The 18,271-nt window shown below is 48.8% G+C and overlaps 1 protein-coding gene across 4 annotated transcripts in view; it reads left to right on the forward strand.

The window, feature by feature from the left end:
• The window catches only part of TNRC6C (trinucleotide repeat containing adaptor 6C), a 73,620-nt gene that overhangs the window by 45,173 nt on the left and 10,176 nt on the right, over positions 1-18,271 (forward strand). For 2 of the 4 annotated variants that reach the window (XM_040244681.1, XM_040244684.1), the window contains 10 exons: positions 3,151-3,231; positions 4,497-4,554; positions 6,196-6,338; positions 7,837-8,010; positions 10,297-10,434; positions 12,512-12,631; positions 15,336-15,419; positions 15,620-15,848; positions 16,167-16,334; positions 17,933-18,124. In XM_040244681.1, the coding sequence (XP_040100615.1) occupies positions 3,151-3,231; positions 4,497-4,554; positions 6,196-6,338; positions 7,837-8,010; positions 10,297-10,434; positions 12,512-12,631; positions 15,336-15,419; positions 15,620-15,848; positions 16,167-16,334; positions 17,933-18,124 (1,387 nt within the window). The remainder of the gene's footprint in view (positions 1-3,150; positions 3,232-4,496; positions 4,555-6,195; positions 6,339-7,836; positions 8,011-10,296; positions 10,435-12,511; positions 12,632-15,335; positions 15,420-15,619; positions 15,849-16,166; positions 16,335-17,932; positions 18,125-18,271) is intronic. The other 2 variants (XM_040244682.1, XM_040244683.1) reach the window with 1 other exon arrangement.

Below are 18,271 nucleotides of genomic sequence, written 5' to 3' on the forward strand. Positions count from 1 at the left end.
AGCGCAGAGCGTGGCCCGGCGTTGCTGTCACAGCAGCGTGAAAGCAGGGACTGATGGGTGAATCCAGATGCTTCCAGGAAGCCGCACAGTGGAGAGAGGTCCAGCCAGGCGTGATAGTACCACTCGTCTCACCAAAAATTTTTCTAGAAAATATAATTACTTTGCATTAAAAAAATATTGTTATGTTAACATAATGGGGCATGTTGTGTATGAATGTGCAAGCCTGCTCAGTCCTATTGGACTCCTTTCGACCCCCTGGGCTGTAGCCCACCAGGCTCCTCTGTCCGTGGCATTTCCCAGGCAGGAATACTGGAGTGAGTTGCCATTCTCTTCTCCAGGGTATCTTCCCAACCCAGGGATCAAACCCGCGTCCCTTGTGTCTCCTGCTTATCATAGGACAGCAAAAGAAATATATATATATAATAGTAACTTAAATGTACATTGATGGCGTAACTAGTTAAATTATGCTACCTCCATATTATGAAAAACTAAAAAAAAAATTTTAAAGAAACTTTAAACATACTCATATGAAAAGATCACCAAAATATATCACCAAGTGAAAGACAAGGCTCAGAATCTCTGTCTAGCACATCCCCGATTTTAGGGGGCAGAGGAAAAGGAGAGAAAAATGGATGTGTGAGTCATGCGTGCACTCATAACAGCCTCTGTAGAATTCAGAACTGTCTGGAAGGATGAGGAAGCAAAGGAGAACTCAGCGGACTGGGCGTGGAGTAGGAGGAAGATGCTTCCCTGTGCCCGTTTCTGCTCTCGAATCGTGTGAATGTATTATCCGTTTAAAACAATTCCAGTTTGAAAGCCACTCAATTGGCAGTTAGCAGCACCCAGAAAGTGAAACCAGGGCTCTCTGCTCATAAAGAGTAGATGTGATGGCAGGCTTCAAATTAGGTCTTTTCACAGTCTGGCTGGCAAATCATCCAATCAATGACAGGACCAGAAACACTAAACTGGTGAATTAAAATATTGTGTATTCTTGGCAAACCTGTCTCTGGCTGCACAGGAAGGATTATAATCACCTCCAGAGAGGCTGCTTCCTTGAGGAAAGCCAGCATGTCAGTTTACAGTCACCCCACAAACTGTGTCCTGTGACTGTGCACTGGTGGGAAAGGACCCACCTGCTAAGGCAGGAGACGGAAGAGACACAGGTTCAAACCCTGGGTCCGAAAGTCTCCCCTGGAGGAAGGCATGGCAGCCTACTCCAACATTCCTGCCTGAAGAATCCCATAGACCCGAGGAGCCTGGCAGGCTATATTCCATGAGGTCGCAAAGAGTCGGACACGACTGAAGTTATTTACCAGGTTCCCCCCCGCCCCTTTATTTATTTATTTATTTATTACTTTACAATATTGTATTGGTTTTGTCATACATTGACATGAATCCGCCACAGGTGTACATGTGTTCCCCATCCTGAACCCCCCTCCCACCTCCCTCCCCGTCGCATCCCTCTGGGTCATCCTGTGCACCAGCCCTGAGCACCCTGTCTCATGCATCGAACCTGGACTGGCGATCCGTTTCACTTATGATAATATACGTGTTTAAATTCCATTCTCCCAGGGTTTGTTTTTTTTTAATAAGCTTTTAAAACTTTATTTCTTTATTTTTGACTGCCCTGGGTCTTCATTGCTGTGCCCTGGCTTTTCTGTTGTTGTGGCGAGCGGGGGCTACTCTCCAGCTGCAGTGAGTGGGCTTCTCATTGCAGTGGCTTCCCTCGTAGGGAAGGGCTGTAGGCGCTCAAGCCTGTATGGTTGTGGCACCTGGGCTTAGTTGCTCCTTGGCATGTGGGATCCTCCCCAAGTAAAGTAAAATTTAAAAACTCGATGCACATGCCCATGGAGGGTACTGACAGGGGCCAAGAGGCATCACCTCCGAGTTGGAACCGTCTCTGGCAGTTGGAGTCAAGAACCTGGCATGGCCCCTGGAGTCGAACCCGAGTCCCCTGTGTTGGTAGGCAGACTCTTACCCACTGCACCAGCAGGGAAGTCCCAGGCCCAGTTTTGTATGAGGCGTGAATGCATCGTTAGATCCCCCTCCTTGCAGGAGAGCAGGAGGTTGTGCAGGGGTCATGTCCTGACGCCCAGCCCCCGCACCATCCCCGCGGCCCCCTCTCCACCCCGCCACCCTTTCCTCTTCACTCGACTCCCTCCTCCTGTCTTCACCCTCCCCTCATGGCTCTCTCCTCACTGTCCTCTCCGCCCCGCAGGCCATGAGTTAACAGAATTAACAGGTTTTTTCGTTCCTTTCATCCTGTTGCCTTTTCATCCTGTTGGAACAAACACCCTGTATTGTGTCATCTTTTAGAACAAAGCTGATAAAAGGGCACAAGCCATGTAATTTTTAGTAGATTTTATGTGGTTATTACAGGGTCGTGTTCAAGGGAGCACCTAGCATGCTTATCTGATCATGGACGCGGTTCCTATTTGTGATGAACGAAATGTATCCTCTGAAGGGAAAGAATCGTTATCTTGCTTTTTTTAAGTCCATAAATCGCACACACATGCCAACTGCGAAAGCACCCTGAAGCATTCCGTAGCACAAGCCACCAGACACTGTCAGGGTGGCGGGGAGCGCAGCATTGCTCAGCGCTAACATGGGGTGCTCTGACTTGAAATCAACACAAGCTTTGGGCGTCTCCCATTTCTGGAAGAATGCTTTATTAAAATGTGGCTCACGTGGGCCCAGTGAGTATCACGCTGAGTGAAGTAAGCCAGAAAGAGAGAAACAGATCTATATTAACGCATCTCAGCGGAATCTAGAAAAGTGTTACAGACGCTCTTGTCTGCAGAGGGGAAATAGAGACACAGACAGAGAGGACGGATGTATGGATACCAAGGGGGAAAGGAAGGGTGGGAGGAGCTGGAAGGTTGGACTGACACGTGGACCTATTGAGTCTATGTATAAAATGAATAACTAACGAGAACCTACTCTACAGCACTGGGGACTCGGGCCTTGTGGTGACCTGAATGGGAAGGAAACCCCCAAAAGAGGGGACATATGAATACCTAGAGCTGCTTCACTTTGCTGTACAGCAGCGACGTGCAGCATTGTCAAGTAACTCGACTCCAATAGAAAGTAATTTAAAACAATACCATAGAACCTGCCTCATGGACTCTCTCCTCCCACCCTCGGTTCTAGGGCATGAAAACATCTGGCAAGCAGGACGAGGCCTGGATCATGACCCGGCTGATGAAGCAACTCACAGACATGGGCTTCCCGGTGACTGGCGCCCCCCTTTCCCACTGCCACCGTGTGCCCTCCCCTGCGCGGCCCTGTTGTGTGCTGTGTCCGCCTTGTCACGTGTAGCACAGGAAGAAGACCTTGGGGGATGCGATGGGTGGCAAAACCTAACCCGTGCATGCCCTTTTCACCTGGGCACTCCTGCCTAGGGATGAGGATTTGCTTTGAACGACAGCAAAGATCCACATCCTTTCTGTCTAGAAAGGTGTGAGAACCTTTTACTAGAATGAAAAATGATGGGTGACCTTTAATTTTCCTTGGCTTATACAATTTTCTATTTTCTTTTCATCTAAAAGTGAGTTTTCATTCATTTCTGCAAGATTGACCAAGATCTCAAGGGAGGACTTGGTATAAAGCACTAAAACCTTGCGTCCAGATAAAGAAACCCAAGCAGACCTGTTTGGTGCTTGAGTTTCAGATCATGTGTAGCGAGAGCTGGAGATCTTAGGGTGTTCCTCTGAAGATGGCTCCCCATCTCTTCAGTTCCCAGGAGCGAGTGGAAGCGTTCAGATCATGAACCATGCCTCCTGCCCCTGCCGAGTAGTCCCTTCAGATGTCTCCTCTCCACATCTTTACTCAAATGAGCGTTTACCTTTTGGTTGCCATGGGTGCCCCTTCGGGATGGGTCTGGAGTGGCCCCAGACTGGAAGAGGGGACCACATACTTCTCACAGGATGCAGGCCCCAGACCCCGCACGCGCTCAGCCCAGGCCCCAGCCTCCCCATCTGCTTCGAGGTGAAGGGCCTAGAGCGGCCCCATGGCACTTCAGCATCGAGCCCTGCTTGGTCTCCACCAAGACTAGTCTGTTTCAATCCGAGAGATGATTATCAAAATGCATCTATTAGTACTTGTTTTGTGTTATGTTGTTTTTACATTTTTTTGGCAAGAAGTAGTCGACAACGGACACATCCTGGAATCTGACTCTCCCCGTGAGTCCCTGTGGCTGCCCTGGGAGGGGTCACCCCACTGACCACAGTCAGTGACAGGACTTCCCTGGCAGTGGACATTAGGGGCTTAAAGTCTTCTTCCCTCTGAAAATCAATTCAATATGTTTTCTTACGACAAGGGTTTTTTATTTAGAAGACATTTGTCTCTAACCACAGAAGAAAAGTATTTCTGGTTCCTAAATGGAACAATGTCAGGTTACTATTGATCGCTTCCCTGCGTTAACAGTGCTCGAGCTCTTCGCAAGCTTTTCATTCTGTTACCACACCTCCTAATGAGCACTCCACTTCCCTCTGCAGAGAGAGCCGGCTGAAGAGGCCTTGAAGAGCAACAACATGAATCTCGATCAGGCCATGAGTAAGTGCAAGGACGCACCTCGAGCACACTTTGTTTTAAAGATACGGGTTTGTGAGTCTCAGTGTTCTGAGTCAGGGGTCAGTGGTTGAATACGTGCTCGAGAGACAGGGTCACCCATAGCATGTACACCTGCTGCCGGGCTGACCCTTCAGGACCAGTGGTCTCTGGGGACAGACGGTCAAGCACCACATGGAACCACATCTGCTTTTCCCGTTTCTTTCTTTTTTCGTTTCTGCAACAAATAGGTGAATTGATACTATCCTCATCTGTTTCGAGGGGAGGAGATAGTGACCCTCTTAGAGAAAGGTGCTGGGGCCACGTGCCCAGCTTGATGCCTGCTGAGTGAGCCAAAGTACTAAATCAGGAAGTACTGAACCCTTGCCCCTTGGGGACATGCAGGGATGAGGTCGTCCAAGCCTCTGGCCACAGCATTTTTGTCAACCAGTCAATACGTTAACCCTGGGTTTGGGGGGCTGTGAGGAGAGTTAAGCTTTTTTTTTTTCTTTTCCTTTCCTTTACTCTGGCCACAGCCCGCAGTGTGTGGGGTCTCAGTTCCCCAACCAGATATCAAACCCACACCCCCTGACAATGGAAGGCAGAGTCTTAACCACTGGACTGCCTGGAAAGTCCTGTGTGTTTCTGTGTAATACATATGTCTCATGAATAATCATACGCCAGCCATGTTTCTTTATAATAAAACATTAGCTAAGAAGGGTGACCTGACCCTGGGTAGTTTAATAATGATCATAGACTGTTCACTTTTCTACTCACACCAATGCCATCAGCTTAAAAAAAAAAAAAAGTTCTTGTTTAAAAAAAGAAAAATAAGTCATCATCTTGTGAGTCCACAAATGTATCTGCTTTCCATCTTTTCTGAAGCTTTATCTCACACTGTAGATGTTACTTTAGCTCCCTCCCCACAGCCTTACACACAGATGGTGACTGTGTCTTCCTGTTCCAGCTGCACCCCCTTGTTGCTCATCAGCAGCTGCTGAACAAGGCAGGTGCCACGCAGCCTTCTCATGCTTAGGACATTGGCTTGGGGACCACGGGGACCATTGAAATGACCAACAGAGGGCACAGAGATGTCGAACTTGGCCCCACATAGACCACGAGAAAGACACTTGTCACTTTGTGAGAGCCTGAGCCAGGAGAGTGTGTGTGTGAGTGTGTGTGCGTGTGTGCGTGTGCGTGTACCGGGCATGATCAGTAGGGAGTTAGTCCTGCCTCCCCAGAGCTTCGAGGCAGCTGAACAGACACCAGTATCTGAATTGAAGGAACACAGGACAGACTGGTTTGCATTGTTGTGTCCCCACCGTCTGGACAGGTCCTTGCAGCCGGAAGGGACTCAGCAGGTGGAAGTCGATGGGTATGAGGTGGGACAGCTGGGAAAAGGCCCTCTTTGGGAAAGGGAGATGACAAGTCCCAGGGGAGAGGAAGGGCCTAGCCCCCTTGGGGCAGGGGTGGCTGATATGGAGCAGGGGCCAGACCACAGCCTCCCGCGCTTGGCCATGTCCTCTGGGGGGTGAAGGTCTTGACTCCTTCCCTGAGGTGTCGGGTGGCACCCGTCTGTGCTCAGCACTCACAGCCAACCCCCTGGGCATCTTGTTTCAAACGCTGCCTCTGTCTGCTCTGCCCCAGGCGCTCTGCTGGAAAAGAAGGTGGACGTGGACAAGCGTGGACTGGGAGTGACCGACTACAACGGAATGGTCACCAAGCCCCTTGGCTGCCGCCCACCTATCTCCAAAGAGTCTTCCGTGGACCGCCCCACCTTCCTTGACAAGGTATGTGTTTAGGTGGCTTTTAGTTTGTTTTTAACAAGGCATGTTTTTCGTTTTCACTGTGTTGGATTAGAAAGTTACTGGACTGTAATATTTAAGTGACTTTTACCCATTTTTCTAGTATATATGAATGTTTGACTCAAAAGAGGTAATGTTGTAAGTATTTCATATGATGTGATAAATTACGGAAATTGAAAACTGATTTTCATGCCGGTGGGTAAACTTGGCTGCTTGAATTTGTCCTGTAGACGAGAGTCATCAGATTTCTATTTTATGGTTTGATGTGTACAGTTCTTCCGACTGGAAGTGATGTATTACATGTTTAATCTCAGGAGAAAGGTCTAGAAGTGGTTGGGCGTGGGCCTTGCTTGGATGGGCCACTTCAGAAAACCCACAGGTACGGGAAAACCACCTTAGATGGTTCAGCAAGTGGTGTCGCCAGTTCACACCCCTCAATACTGTCCTGCTTGGTGCAGTTTCTCCAGACTGGTGTGACCTCAGAGGGAGTCACACAGCTTAACAGTGTCCCGTTAAGCTTGATCAAAATGTCTGACCTTGAAAAAATAATAGAAGCAAGGAAAGACAACTCTAAAGCAAACAGACACAGAAAGCAGGCTCGCAGGAGAAGAGACGAGAGTTGGTCTTTGTTCTCAGATAAGCAGTGTCTTCCAGCCGGAGCTCCGCGCAATGGAGCCCTCACTGTGCCCGGCACCACTGTGTCCGGGGACATCGGAATTTCAGACAACAGTGAATCATTTGTGACCATACATAGTCTGTAATATTATCAGGCGTTTATCTGAAATTCCAGTTTAACTCAGCATCCTGAATTTTTATTTGCCAAGTGTGGGACCCTGACTTATTTCTGTATCTTTAAAATCTGAAATAATACTCTAGGCTTGTTGTGAAGTTAGATGAGGTAAATTTACAAAGGACCTGATACCTCAGTAAATGTTAAAAAAAAAAGTAAGGTTTTTGTCTGTTTTATAATTTACCTTATTATTAGGTTAAGTGAAGTCGCTCAGTCGTGTCCAACTCTTTGCGACCCCATGGACACCAGGCTCCTCCGTCCATGGGATTTTCTAGGCAAGAGTACTTAGGTTAAGCCATATGAAATCAAAAACCGATGAATGTCAGCAGATCTCAACCTAGCATATACCTAGAGCCTTGTTAGTAAGTTCTCAGAGGAGCCTGTTTGTTTGAAAATGGTGGTTAAAGTGTTTTCCAAGTAAGACTTACACTGTCTCTCTCCTGACTCCTACCCATAGGCAGGGCTGGTAGTGATGAGACTATGTAAGCTGATATGTGTGTTTGTAAAATAATTGTTAAAATGAAAACAGCGTCTTAATCCTGCTTCTCTTTTTTCTTTTCCCCCTCTTCCTTTCGCCCATTTCTCTGTCCTCTCGTCTACATGCTTTTGATCTTTCACTTCTTTACATTCATCCACATCCCTGTCTGCGTCCTGGGAACTTGTGCTTTGCGTGTGGACGGGCCCTGCCCACAGCTCACGCTTTCTTTCCCCAATCAGGATGGCGGCCTCGTGGAAGAGCCCACGACTTCACCATTTTTGCCTTCACCAAGCCTGAAGCCCCCCCTTTCCAACAGTGCACTCCCCAGTCAGGCCCTGGGCGGGATTGCCTCAGGGCTGGGCATGCAAAACTTGAATTCTGCTAGACAGGTAAGGCTGCTGGCAGAGGCTCACCAGGGTCTCCTTTCTGTGCCTTTAAATCAGTGTGTTTGAGACGTGAACTTTATTTTTAATTAATACCTGGATGTGAAAATACCACTGAACGTGTAAAGGGAACTGAACTATGACAAGGATTTCCTTTCAAGTGACGTACTGCTGTCAAGAAATGAATCCAATTCTAGAACTTTAACCACGTTACAGGAAGTGCTCCAAAATTATTTCTGCATGTAACTGAAATGTGTTTGCGTTCAGCACCCTTGGTGCTAACGCACTGCTCGTGAAGTGACGCGGGCCACAGAGCGGTCTTCAGCTGCCAGATCTATTCACAGATCTGTTCTGCCTCTCCTGACCATGGACACCTTAAACGCATTATTAACCTGCAGGAAAACACCATACTCTCCCTTCTTCCCCAGAAATAGAGATGACACCTCCTGCAGGTTCTCAGTGGCTTTCAGAGTGATTTTGGCATCGTTCCCTGCCTTTGACAGTCGTGGAGAAGGTGCACGTCACTGTCAGACGTCCCTGAGGCAGGACCTGGGGTTTTGAACGGTGGCCGCCTCGTGTCACTTCTCTCCCCTGGGATAAAGTCACATGAAAGCAAGCGCATGCACTTCCCATCCCTGGAACTCTCCTTGCTTTCCTCCCGGCTGAGGCTCACACACGCACAGCTCTGAGCCTTCTCTTCCAGCGATGCTGTGAGGTTGGGGGTGGCTAAGGCCAGTTCTCAGCAGCACCCCAGTCCACAGAACCCCCACCGCCGTCTCATGTTCATGGGGCTCATCAGGCGGCAGTGGAGGTTTCAGCTGCCATCAGGGACTCAGAGGCCAGGCCAACGGCCCCAAGGGTCAGATAACTCAGCCAGGAGACAGACAGAAGCACTCAGTATAGTTGCTGAATTTAACACAAACTCACCAGCCTGAATTTGCCCGTGTATTCAGGTTCAGGTCTTGTTGGACTCAATTATGTTTCCTTTTGGAAAATGTCTTCCCTCCGGTTAGTGATCCCTGCCCGTTACCCCAGCACAGATGGTGCCCATACCCACATGCGTGCCAGTCCCCTGCGGGGCTCAGTATTACTGTAGTGCCCTTGGACATGATGGGCTTGTCGTGGGTCACCTAAAACCAGCTCTGTGTGGCTTCTGTGATCTAAAGATGTAGGCAAGCTTTGCAGGCGGATTTTCTGTCATCTGTACCCGATTTGAACAGTATTTCTTTTTTTCCAACTTTTTATCTTATGTTGGAGTATAGCTGATTAACAATGTTGTGGTAGTTTCAGGTGGACAGCAAAGGGACTCGGCCATGCATATACATGTATCCACTCTCTTCCCAACTCCCCTCCCATCCAGGCTGCCACGTAAGGTTGAACAGAGTTCCCTGTACTGTACAGTTGGTCCTTGTTGGTCATCCGCTTTACTTATGGCAGTGTGTACATACCCATCCCAGACGCCCTAAATATGCTTCCCCCCAGGCCTTCTTCTCAGCAACCATAAGTGAACAGTACTTTTTTATTTTTTGGATCATGGGGCTTTTGGTGGAAAAGAATCGTCACTTATGTTGAAAATCATTATCTTAATCTGTATTTTCTCACCTTTTTTTTTTTTTTGGAGTGTGTATGTCTTGTGTTGTCATTTTTAAATTTTTTGTTAATGGGAAGATAATTGCTTTACAATGTTGTGTTGGTTTCTGCCATACGTCTACGTGAATCAGCCACAGATATACATATGCTCCCTCCCCCTTGAGCCACCCACCCCATCCCACCCCGTCTGGGTTGTCACAGAGCACCAGGCTAAGCTCCCTGTGTCACAGAGCAACTTCTCACTAGCTATCTGTTTTACACATGGTAATGTATACATTTCTATGCTACTCTCTCAATTCATCCCAGCGTTTTCTGTTCCCACTGTGTCCGTAAGTCTGAACAGCACTTCTTTTTTTTTTTAAGTCCCATCAGTTTAATAATAATAATAATAACAAAAATGGAAGATGAGGGGGGCAGGAAAGAGACCTCTGGGACAGGGGCATGGGGAGCCCTGCTCATGGTGCCAGGCCTGGCCACTGGGCCCTGGGTGTTGCTGTTGCTATGTGCTCAGGGGGGCAGCAGTTGTCCTGTGGGGGCCGCCCTTCACCTGGGTCGGAGGACCCTTCTTCTGAGACATGCTGTGGACAGCCCTTGTTAAACCTTCTGTCTGGTGCGAGTTGTGCATGGCAGGAAGCCGGTGCGGTTTTGCCCCCGCCTGCTCCTGCAGCGACGATGTAACCACCCCTCCCTCCCCGTCCGCAGACACCGAGTGGCAATCTGGGCATGTTTGGCAGCAGCGGAGCAGCGCCTGCCAGGACCGTGCCGCAGCCGCCCGCGCCGCCCCTGAGCTCCTCCCAGCCCAGCCTCCGTGCTCAAGTGCCTCAGTTTCTATCCCCTCAGGTCAGACTGGCGCCCGGGTCACAGGGAGGGCGGGTCAGCCTCACACGTGAACCCGTCCACCCGGCCCTCCTACCCTGGGAGGCGTGCCCAGAGCCCTCCCCGAGGGCCAGGCCCCCTCCTGTCAGAGCACTTGGGCCGGTGGCACACACTAGTGCCAGGACATCTGTCCTGGTCACGAGAGGGTTATTCAGATGAACCTGCTGCATCGCCCGAGACTGCTCGGGGAGCAAAGTGGCGCATGAAGTTGCTTAGGGGGTAAAAGAAACGTCTTAGAATCAATGAAGGACTGCATAATGCTTCAGTGACAAACTAAACAGGACGACAGATAATAGTACCTATGTCACGCACTGTTAGTCAAGTTTATTCTTTCTAAAAAAAGGAAGCAAACAGAATTCAGAAAAAGGATGTTGTTGTTTTTTGTAACTACAAAGCATAGTGTCAACTTTTTTCATGATAATATCGTTTACTTTTAGAACATTCCATTATTTTAGACTTTGGGCTGAGATTTTCATTATAATGTTACAGTCCTCATTACCCCTTGTAAGAATGCTCAATAATAGACTAAAATGGTAAATCACAGAATTTGATCCCTGGGTCGGGAAGATTCCTTGGAAAAAAAAAAGTGGCAGTCCACTCCATTTTTAATACCTGGGAAATCCTACGGGCAGAGGGAGCTCGGCAGGCTACAGTCCATGGGGTCACAAAGAATCGGACACGACGGAGCAAATAAACCACCACCACCACACTTATTACTCTGTAGTTGTTTAACCTGAAATGTATGCACTGAGTTGAGATGGCTGAAATCTGGGTAAAAGAATAGTTAAATTTTGTAAACAGAATACACTCTTAAGATACACTCTTTAGCCACTACAACAAAGAGGCCCTGAAATACAGACCCTCAGACAAGACAGGTACTTCTTGCCCGGGCAGCAGTGCCGAAAGCAGCAGCTCTGCCTCAGCCACGTCCCAGGAGGAAGAAAGACGAGCGACCAACCCCTTCCACTAACGTCCCGCCACCTGGACTTAGTGACTCGGCCACCCCCGCCAATGGGGCAGGAGGAGAGAGGGGCCTGGAGGCAGAGAGCAGCCTTCCCCACACCCTGCAAACCAGCATGTCCTGAATCTCACTCGTCTGTCTGCCTGCCTTTCAAGTGAAGGCTCTTAATGTGTTTTCTCTAAATTGACTGCCTTCTTAGATAAATTTATTCTTGAAACTTTACATGTCCATCATAAATAGAAAAATCAGCATTTTCCTAATACACGTTAGATGACTATGAAAGTAAAAGATGCCCTTCCGTGTACCACCTAAGATCACCTTGTGCAAACGTTATGATAAATGTACAGAGCACGTGGTGGGGAGCACTGAGCTGGCCAGTGCCAGGCCCCTGACAGTGCAGAGCAGGGAGGAAGACTGACAGTCACGATCAGGGCTGGCAAGTCACACGAGTGCCTGTGCCACACGGAACCTGGGCATTGGCCCCCCCAAGAGGAATGTCCGGTCCCACAAGCAGGGAGAGGCCACTGCCTGAGCCAGTAAATTTGAGGAGGGGTTGTTGCCCACCCTGTAACGAGGACCCTCTGGTCAGGTGGTGGTGCAGCCATCTACCGAGCTCCTACAGGGACTGGTCCCAGGTGCCTGTCTGAGATGCAGAAGCCTGCCTCAAACTTCCTCCCAGGAAGGCATAGTGAAGTGAATATGCCTTCACCGTCTCCAGGCCTTGAATGATGCCTGCTCATTTTCACTTCGACAGAAAACAAAATCAGTAACCGACAGGAGTAACGCAGAACCTTAGAGCATTCGTTCGTAACTGAAATATTTAGAGGAAGACATCTCTTTCTTGCCTTCTGTCACTCCCTCCTTCCCTTCCTCCCTTCCTTTCTTCCTTCTACATTCTCCGCTAAAACGTGCTAACTACTAATGCTGGAATGTCTGTAAATATTTTAATGGCTTTTGAAGTTCACTCATGAGACAAATACAGTTGTCATTTAATCAATCAGTTTTGAACCTTGAAAAACTACACAGACAAGTAAATGTTTGAATAGAGTTCATGTCTAATGGTGCATTTTGTGTTTACAGGTTCAAGCACAGCTTTTGCAGTTTGCAGCAAAAAACATTGGTCTCAACCCTGCACTATTAACCTCGCCAATTAATCCTCAGCATATGACGATGTTGAACCAGCTCTATCAGCTGCAGCTGGTGAGTCAGGGTAGATCTGCTCGGGTTGTAGGACATGGGAAGGGCATTCTCCACGTGTTCACAGGCATGAGCCAGGAACGCACACACCAGCTGATAAGTGTAGTTACTTCAGTGCTCTTCTTCACATCAGGGAATGTCACTGAGACTTTCATGAAGTTGGTAAACTATTAAAAGCATTAGGGGACTTCCCTGGTGGACCAGTGGCTAAGATTCCAAGCTCCCAATGCAGGGGGCTTAGGTTCCATCCCTGGTCAGGGAGCTAGATCCCACATGCCACAACTAAGAGTTGAAATGCTGAGACTTAAAAAAAAAAAAAAAATTGCATGTGTTGCAACAAAGATTGAGGATCCTGTGTGTCGCAACTAAGACCCCATGCAGCCAAATAAATAGGGTAATATTTTAATAAATAAAGATTTAGGAAATTCTTCACTCAAGGGCATTTCCTCTAAGCTTTGTGAATTCTTTGGCCCCTTCGTGATCGTTGTCTCCCATGTCTGACAGTTAGGCATGTCCTTCAGCACTCAGCCAGCCTTTCTCATCCGAACACAGGACCAGCAAATCACTTCCTGGTTTTTGTCTAAATTCTTCTGAGGATGATATACATAGATACCATTCTAGAAGCAAAAGACAAGTTACTTCATTATGTACAGTATCTGCCTCAGAGATTAGGACTTAATTCTCTCAGAATCCCTCTTGAGAAAGGCTGATGCAGTCTAATACTTCTTGAGAGTTTTATAGTTTAACATACGTTGTTCCAACAGGCTTTGCTTTTACCATGTAACACCAGGACATCGTATCCCTCGATGCATCCTGAATTTATATTCCCTGAAAGACCCAGCGTTTGTTTCTTTCTTTAATATGTTGACACCTGATTTGCTTAAACATCTTGTCCAACAGCTTCATCTCGCAGAAAATTATCAGGAGTCATGACGGAAGAAGAGAAAAGGCTCCAAGAGACAAAACCATGATATCAGCCTTTCCTTATAGGGGAACCTTTCCTTACAGGATCAGGCTCTCAGTCCTGACCCTTTAGCATTTGTTAGACACACATCTGACCAGTCTGCGTGTCTGGTCCCAGGCAGTGGCCAGGCAGGGTGTGAGTGTCCTAGACAAGCCGCAATGAAGTACCCACGCCCTGGGCGTGGGTTCCAGGCCACAACTGGACTTCATTCAGAAAAGGGAGCCTCGGGGACTTCCCTGGCAGTCCAGTAAGACTTTGCTTTCCAATGCGGAGGATGCACTTTTGATCCCTAGTCAGGGAGCCAAGATCCCACATGCCTCATGGCCAACGTAAAACAGAAACAATATTGTAACAAATCCAATAAAGACTTTAAAAATGGTCCACATCAAAAGAAAAAGGAGCCTCGTGGACTGTGGTGTAAGGCCCCAGGGCCATCAGCACCAGGAAGGGACCACTGACCTCAGGGAAGGACAGGGCGGAACCAAGAAGCCTGCATGCTCTTCCGCACCCTTCCTACAGAGGAGAACAATGCCCTCCTCCCGGCTGCACTGCAGGACAGCTGGATTCTGACCTGAGGCTGAGCTCATTCTCGACAGTACTGACATTCTGGAATCCCTTATTCATAATTTTTATTGACCCCTTAATGTGAATGATACCAAGAAAGTATTGAAGTATGTTTACATTTCGTGTCTTCCGTTTTAAAAACCGTGTTAAGGATTCAGCTAGGCATTTTATTCCTCTGATTTACAGATTAATGAGGTTTCATAATATAATCTCTACTTCTGTTTGAATCCTATTTCAATAAATCCTCTTGCCCCAAATGTCCCCCCAAAATCCATGCTGTAAGGAAAAAAATTACCATATTCAGCCAACTTTTGAAACAAAGGATCCAGCCTTCTGCATCATTGTGGGAAGACTCTCTGATGACCATTCTCACCAGCTTTGTGGCCGGAGTCAGGGTGGTGGAAGTGCCACAAGCCTGGATCTCAGGCTCCCTGTGGACTGAGACCCCACACAGCTCCTGGTTGCCTATGAGCCCTAGAATGTGTATTGTTCTGTGACTGTCTTGGGCAGCCGCTCACCACTGTCCTGCCACACTGTCTGAACCATTCTGGACACCTTGCGTCTTTATAAGGAAAAAAAAACCTTCCCCCCCTGCCGCCCCTGATTTCTTTTAGTTTGTATGAATCAAGCAGAAGAAATCTGATCTCTTCATTAACTGAAAAATAATTTGCTGACAGACCTCACTACCAGCACTAAACAGAGGTGCTGACTGAGTTACTTTTTAAAGTCTGTGCAGTGGAAAGGTTTTGGAGGACTTCCCTGGTGGTCCAGTGCATAGGAATCTACCTGCCAATGCAGGGCACACGAGTTAGAGTCCCTGGTCTGAGAAGATCCCACATGCCTCAGGGCCACTAAGCCCATGCACCACAGTTGCTGATCCCAAGCACCTAGAACCCGTGCTCTGCAACAAGAGAAACCCCCACAATGAAAGGCCCTGGGCGCTGCAGCTAGAGAAAGCTCACGCACAGCAGTGAAGACCCAGAGCAGCCAAAACAAATGAACACTTGAAAAAAAGGCTTTAGAAAGACGTCTCTTTTTGAAAATGCCTCACAATATGCTTAAACCACAGCGTGGTAAGGGGCCCGACGAATCTGGGCTGTTTTTTCTTTAATGTACAGAAGTCAAACCCCTTGTTAGTGGCTCTCTTGCAGTCTGCTGATGGTTCTCTGCCGTCCACAGGCATACCAACGTTTACAGATCCAGCAGCAGATGCTACAGGCCCAGCGGAACGTTTCCGGACCCATGAGACAACAGGAGCAGCAAGTAGGGGCCCCCTGACAACAGAGCTGGCTCACTGGCCGCCCCCTCCCCCGACTTTGTTAGGCTGTCACTGATGATGGCTCTAACAGGCAGCCTCCCCTTGGGAAAGCCCCCGGGGTCACCTGGGTGGGAGTGGAGGTGGGCCCAGGCGCCGCCCCCCCAGCCCCGCTGACCGCTCGTCATCCCCCGCCCCCAACCCGCAGGTTGCGCGCACAATCACTAACCTGCAGCAGCAGATTCAGCAGCACCAGCGCCAGCTGGCCCAGGCCCTGCTCGTGAAGCCGCCGCCCCCGCCACACCTGTCTCTGCACCCCTCTGCAGGCAAATCGGCCCTGGACAGCTTCCCCCCTCACCCCCAGGCCCCCGGCCTCCCCGAGCTGCAGACCAAAGAGCAGCAATCTTCACCCAGCACCTTCGCCCCTTACCCTCTCGGTGAGTCGGGGCCTGCGTGCATCCACCACGTCTGCCGTTCCAGCAGAGCAGGATCGAGGCTGCCTCAGGGCTCCTTCTAAGGGCGGGGCTCGCTGTCTGCCAAGAGCTCTGCTGGGCCCAGAGGGGTTTTCAGTATAAAATTTCTGAAGATATTTCCAGTGCGAGCTCCAGGCCAAGCTCACCTCCACTGTAGCGGAGTCTGCACTTTGTTAACTATTTGGCCATGAATTAAGACTTAGATTGCTTCTCTAGGAGAGCTTTAGACAGTCATCATTTGGAGGAAGAGCAGACATATCCTAATAGTGCTTTTCTTTTTAGCTGGACTGAACCCAAACATGAATGTCAGCAGCATGGACATGACTGGTGGTTTATCAGTGAAGGACCCGTCTCAGTCCCAGTCACGCCTCCCTCAGTGGACTCACCCCAACCCGATGGATAACTTACCCGGTGCTGCTTCTCCGCTCGACCAGAACCCCAGCAAGCATGGTATGTCCAAGCTGAGGAGCCCCAGGGTCTGGTCACCACTGTGCTACTTGCTCATCATCCCCATTTCGTTACTTGTGTGTGTGTGTGTGTGTGCACTTGCACACACACAGGCACGTGCTCAATCAGGTCCAGCTCTTTGCACCCCCATCGACTGTAGGCCACAAGGCTCCTCTGTCCATGGAATTTCCCAGGCAAGAGTACTGGAGTGGGTTGCCACTTCCTCCTTCAGGGGATCTTCCAGGCCCTGGGGTCAAACCCATGTCTCTTGTGTCCCCTACATTGGCAGGTGGATTCCTTACCACTGTGCCACCTGGGAAGCCCTTTGTTACTTACACTGCATTTCTATTCTAAGAATTCAGTGCTAAAATCTGAACAGAAAATATTTCAAAAGGCCAAACCAAACAAACATGGAAATACAGAGTATTGGTAACCATAGGGGACGGGGTGGATGGAGCACGAAATAAGGAAAGGGGGGTCAACTGTGTGGTGACAGGTGGAAATCAAGAGTTGGTGGTGAGCACCCTGTGGTATGGACAGAAGCTGAAATGCAGTGCCGTACTCGTGAAATTTGGATAACGTTAGAAAACCAGTGTTACCTCAGTAAGGTAATAGACAGAGAAAGAAGCCTGGCAGGCTACAGTCCACTGGTTCTAAAGAGTCAGACATGACTTAGCAACTAACCAACAACAATATATCTTTCATTCATTAGAGTATGTAACACCCTTTCTAGTCAATGACCAAATCTCTTGAAGCCTCAACTTTCACACCTTAGCTACTAATCGAGAAGTAATTAAAAGTGCCCCAGAGCAGCAAAGAATACAGGTCATGGCTGCACACTTGTAACGTATATCTGTATCTTCAACCAAAAATTTGTCTGAAAGAAAATTTTTTCAATAAAATGATTAAATGCAGTAGGAAAATCTAATGCTTAGAAAAGATAAAAAGCAAAAATGCTAATAACCATGGAATTCCCTGGAAGTCCAGTGGTTAGCACTGGACACTTAAACCGCGTGGGCCTAGGCTCAATCCCTGGTCCAGGAACTAAGATCCCACAAGCCGCTCAGCCAAAAAAAAAAAAGAAAATGATGCTAATAACCATAGGCAGTGATGTCACTGTTAAGCACTGAATTTAGCTCTTAATTTCCTGGTAGCATAAACAGCAAAGGAAATTTGATAGGGAACATAATTCTCTCTTGATACAAAGCACTCTAAAAAGAAAAAATTCTCCCTTATGATTAGTTCTACAGGAAAATCATCACCTGCTGTGCGGGCTGTCTCCTTGGAGGAGAGCGCTCAGTCGCCCGGGGAGTTAGGGTTAGGCCTCTGAGGCCACACAGAGGCCAGCAGATGAGGGGGGAGACACGGACAGTTGCAAGGACCGCACCATGGTGTGGGTGTGCATTTATCGAGAATTTCAAGTGACACACTGGAAGAATTCTCAGAGAGCGTGTCTTGCAAGGTCGAGTCTGGGCTGGCTGAGACAGTCACTTCCCCTGGAGAGCGCTGGCCGCAGGGAGGCTGGGAGGAGAGGGCAAGGCCCAGCCCTGGGGCCGGTGGTGCCCGCTCACTCGGCTCTGTGTTTCCTGCTCCCCCTCCAGGTGCTATCCCTGGAGGTCTGAGCATCGGACCTCCAGCCAAGTCCTCCATTGACGACTCCTACGGCCGGTACGATTTAATCCAGAGCAGCGAGTCACCAGCCAGCCCTCCTGTAGCTGTTCCCCATAGCTGGTCACGTGCCAAATCCGACAGTGATAAAATCTCAAACGGCTCCAGCATCAACTGGCCCCCAGGTAAGAGCATGCAGCGCTCCTGTGCGGCAGCAGGACTCGAGCCACGCCCAAGGGAGTGATGAGGCCCGAGAGAAGCCAGGACCCAGGCTCAGCATCCTGGGAGCACGGAGCCCACAGCTTTGGCTTTTTCATTGGCAGTACCTTCAC

This window comes from Oryx dammah, unplaced genomic scaffold (genome assembly GCF_014754425.2).
Source record: "Oryx dammah isolate SB20612 unplaced genomic scaffold, SCBI_Odam_1.1 HiC_scaffold_8, whole genome shotgun sequence".
In the NCBI taxonomy this organism is placed as follows: Eukaryota; Metazoa; Chordata; class Mammalia; order Artiodactyla; family Bovidae; genus Oryx; species Oryx dammah.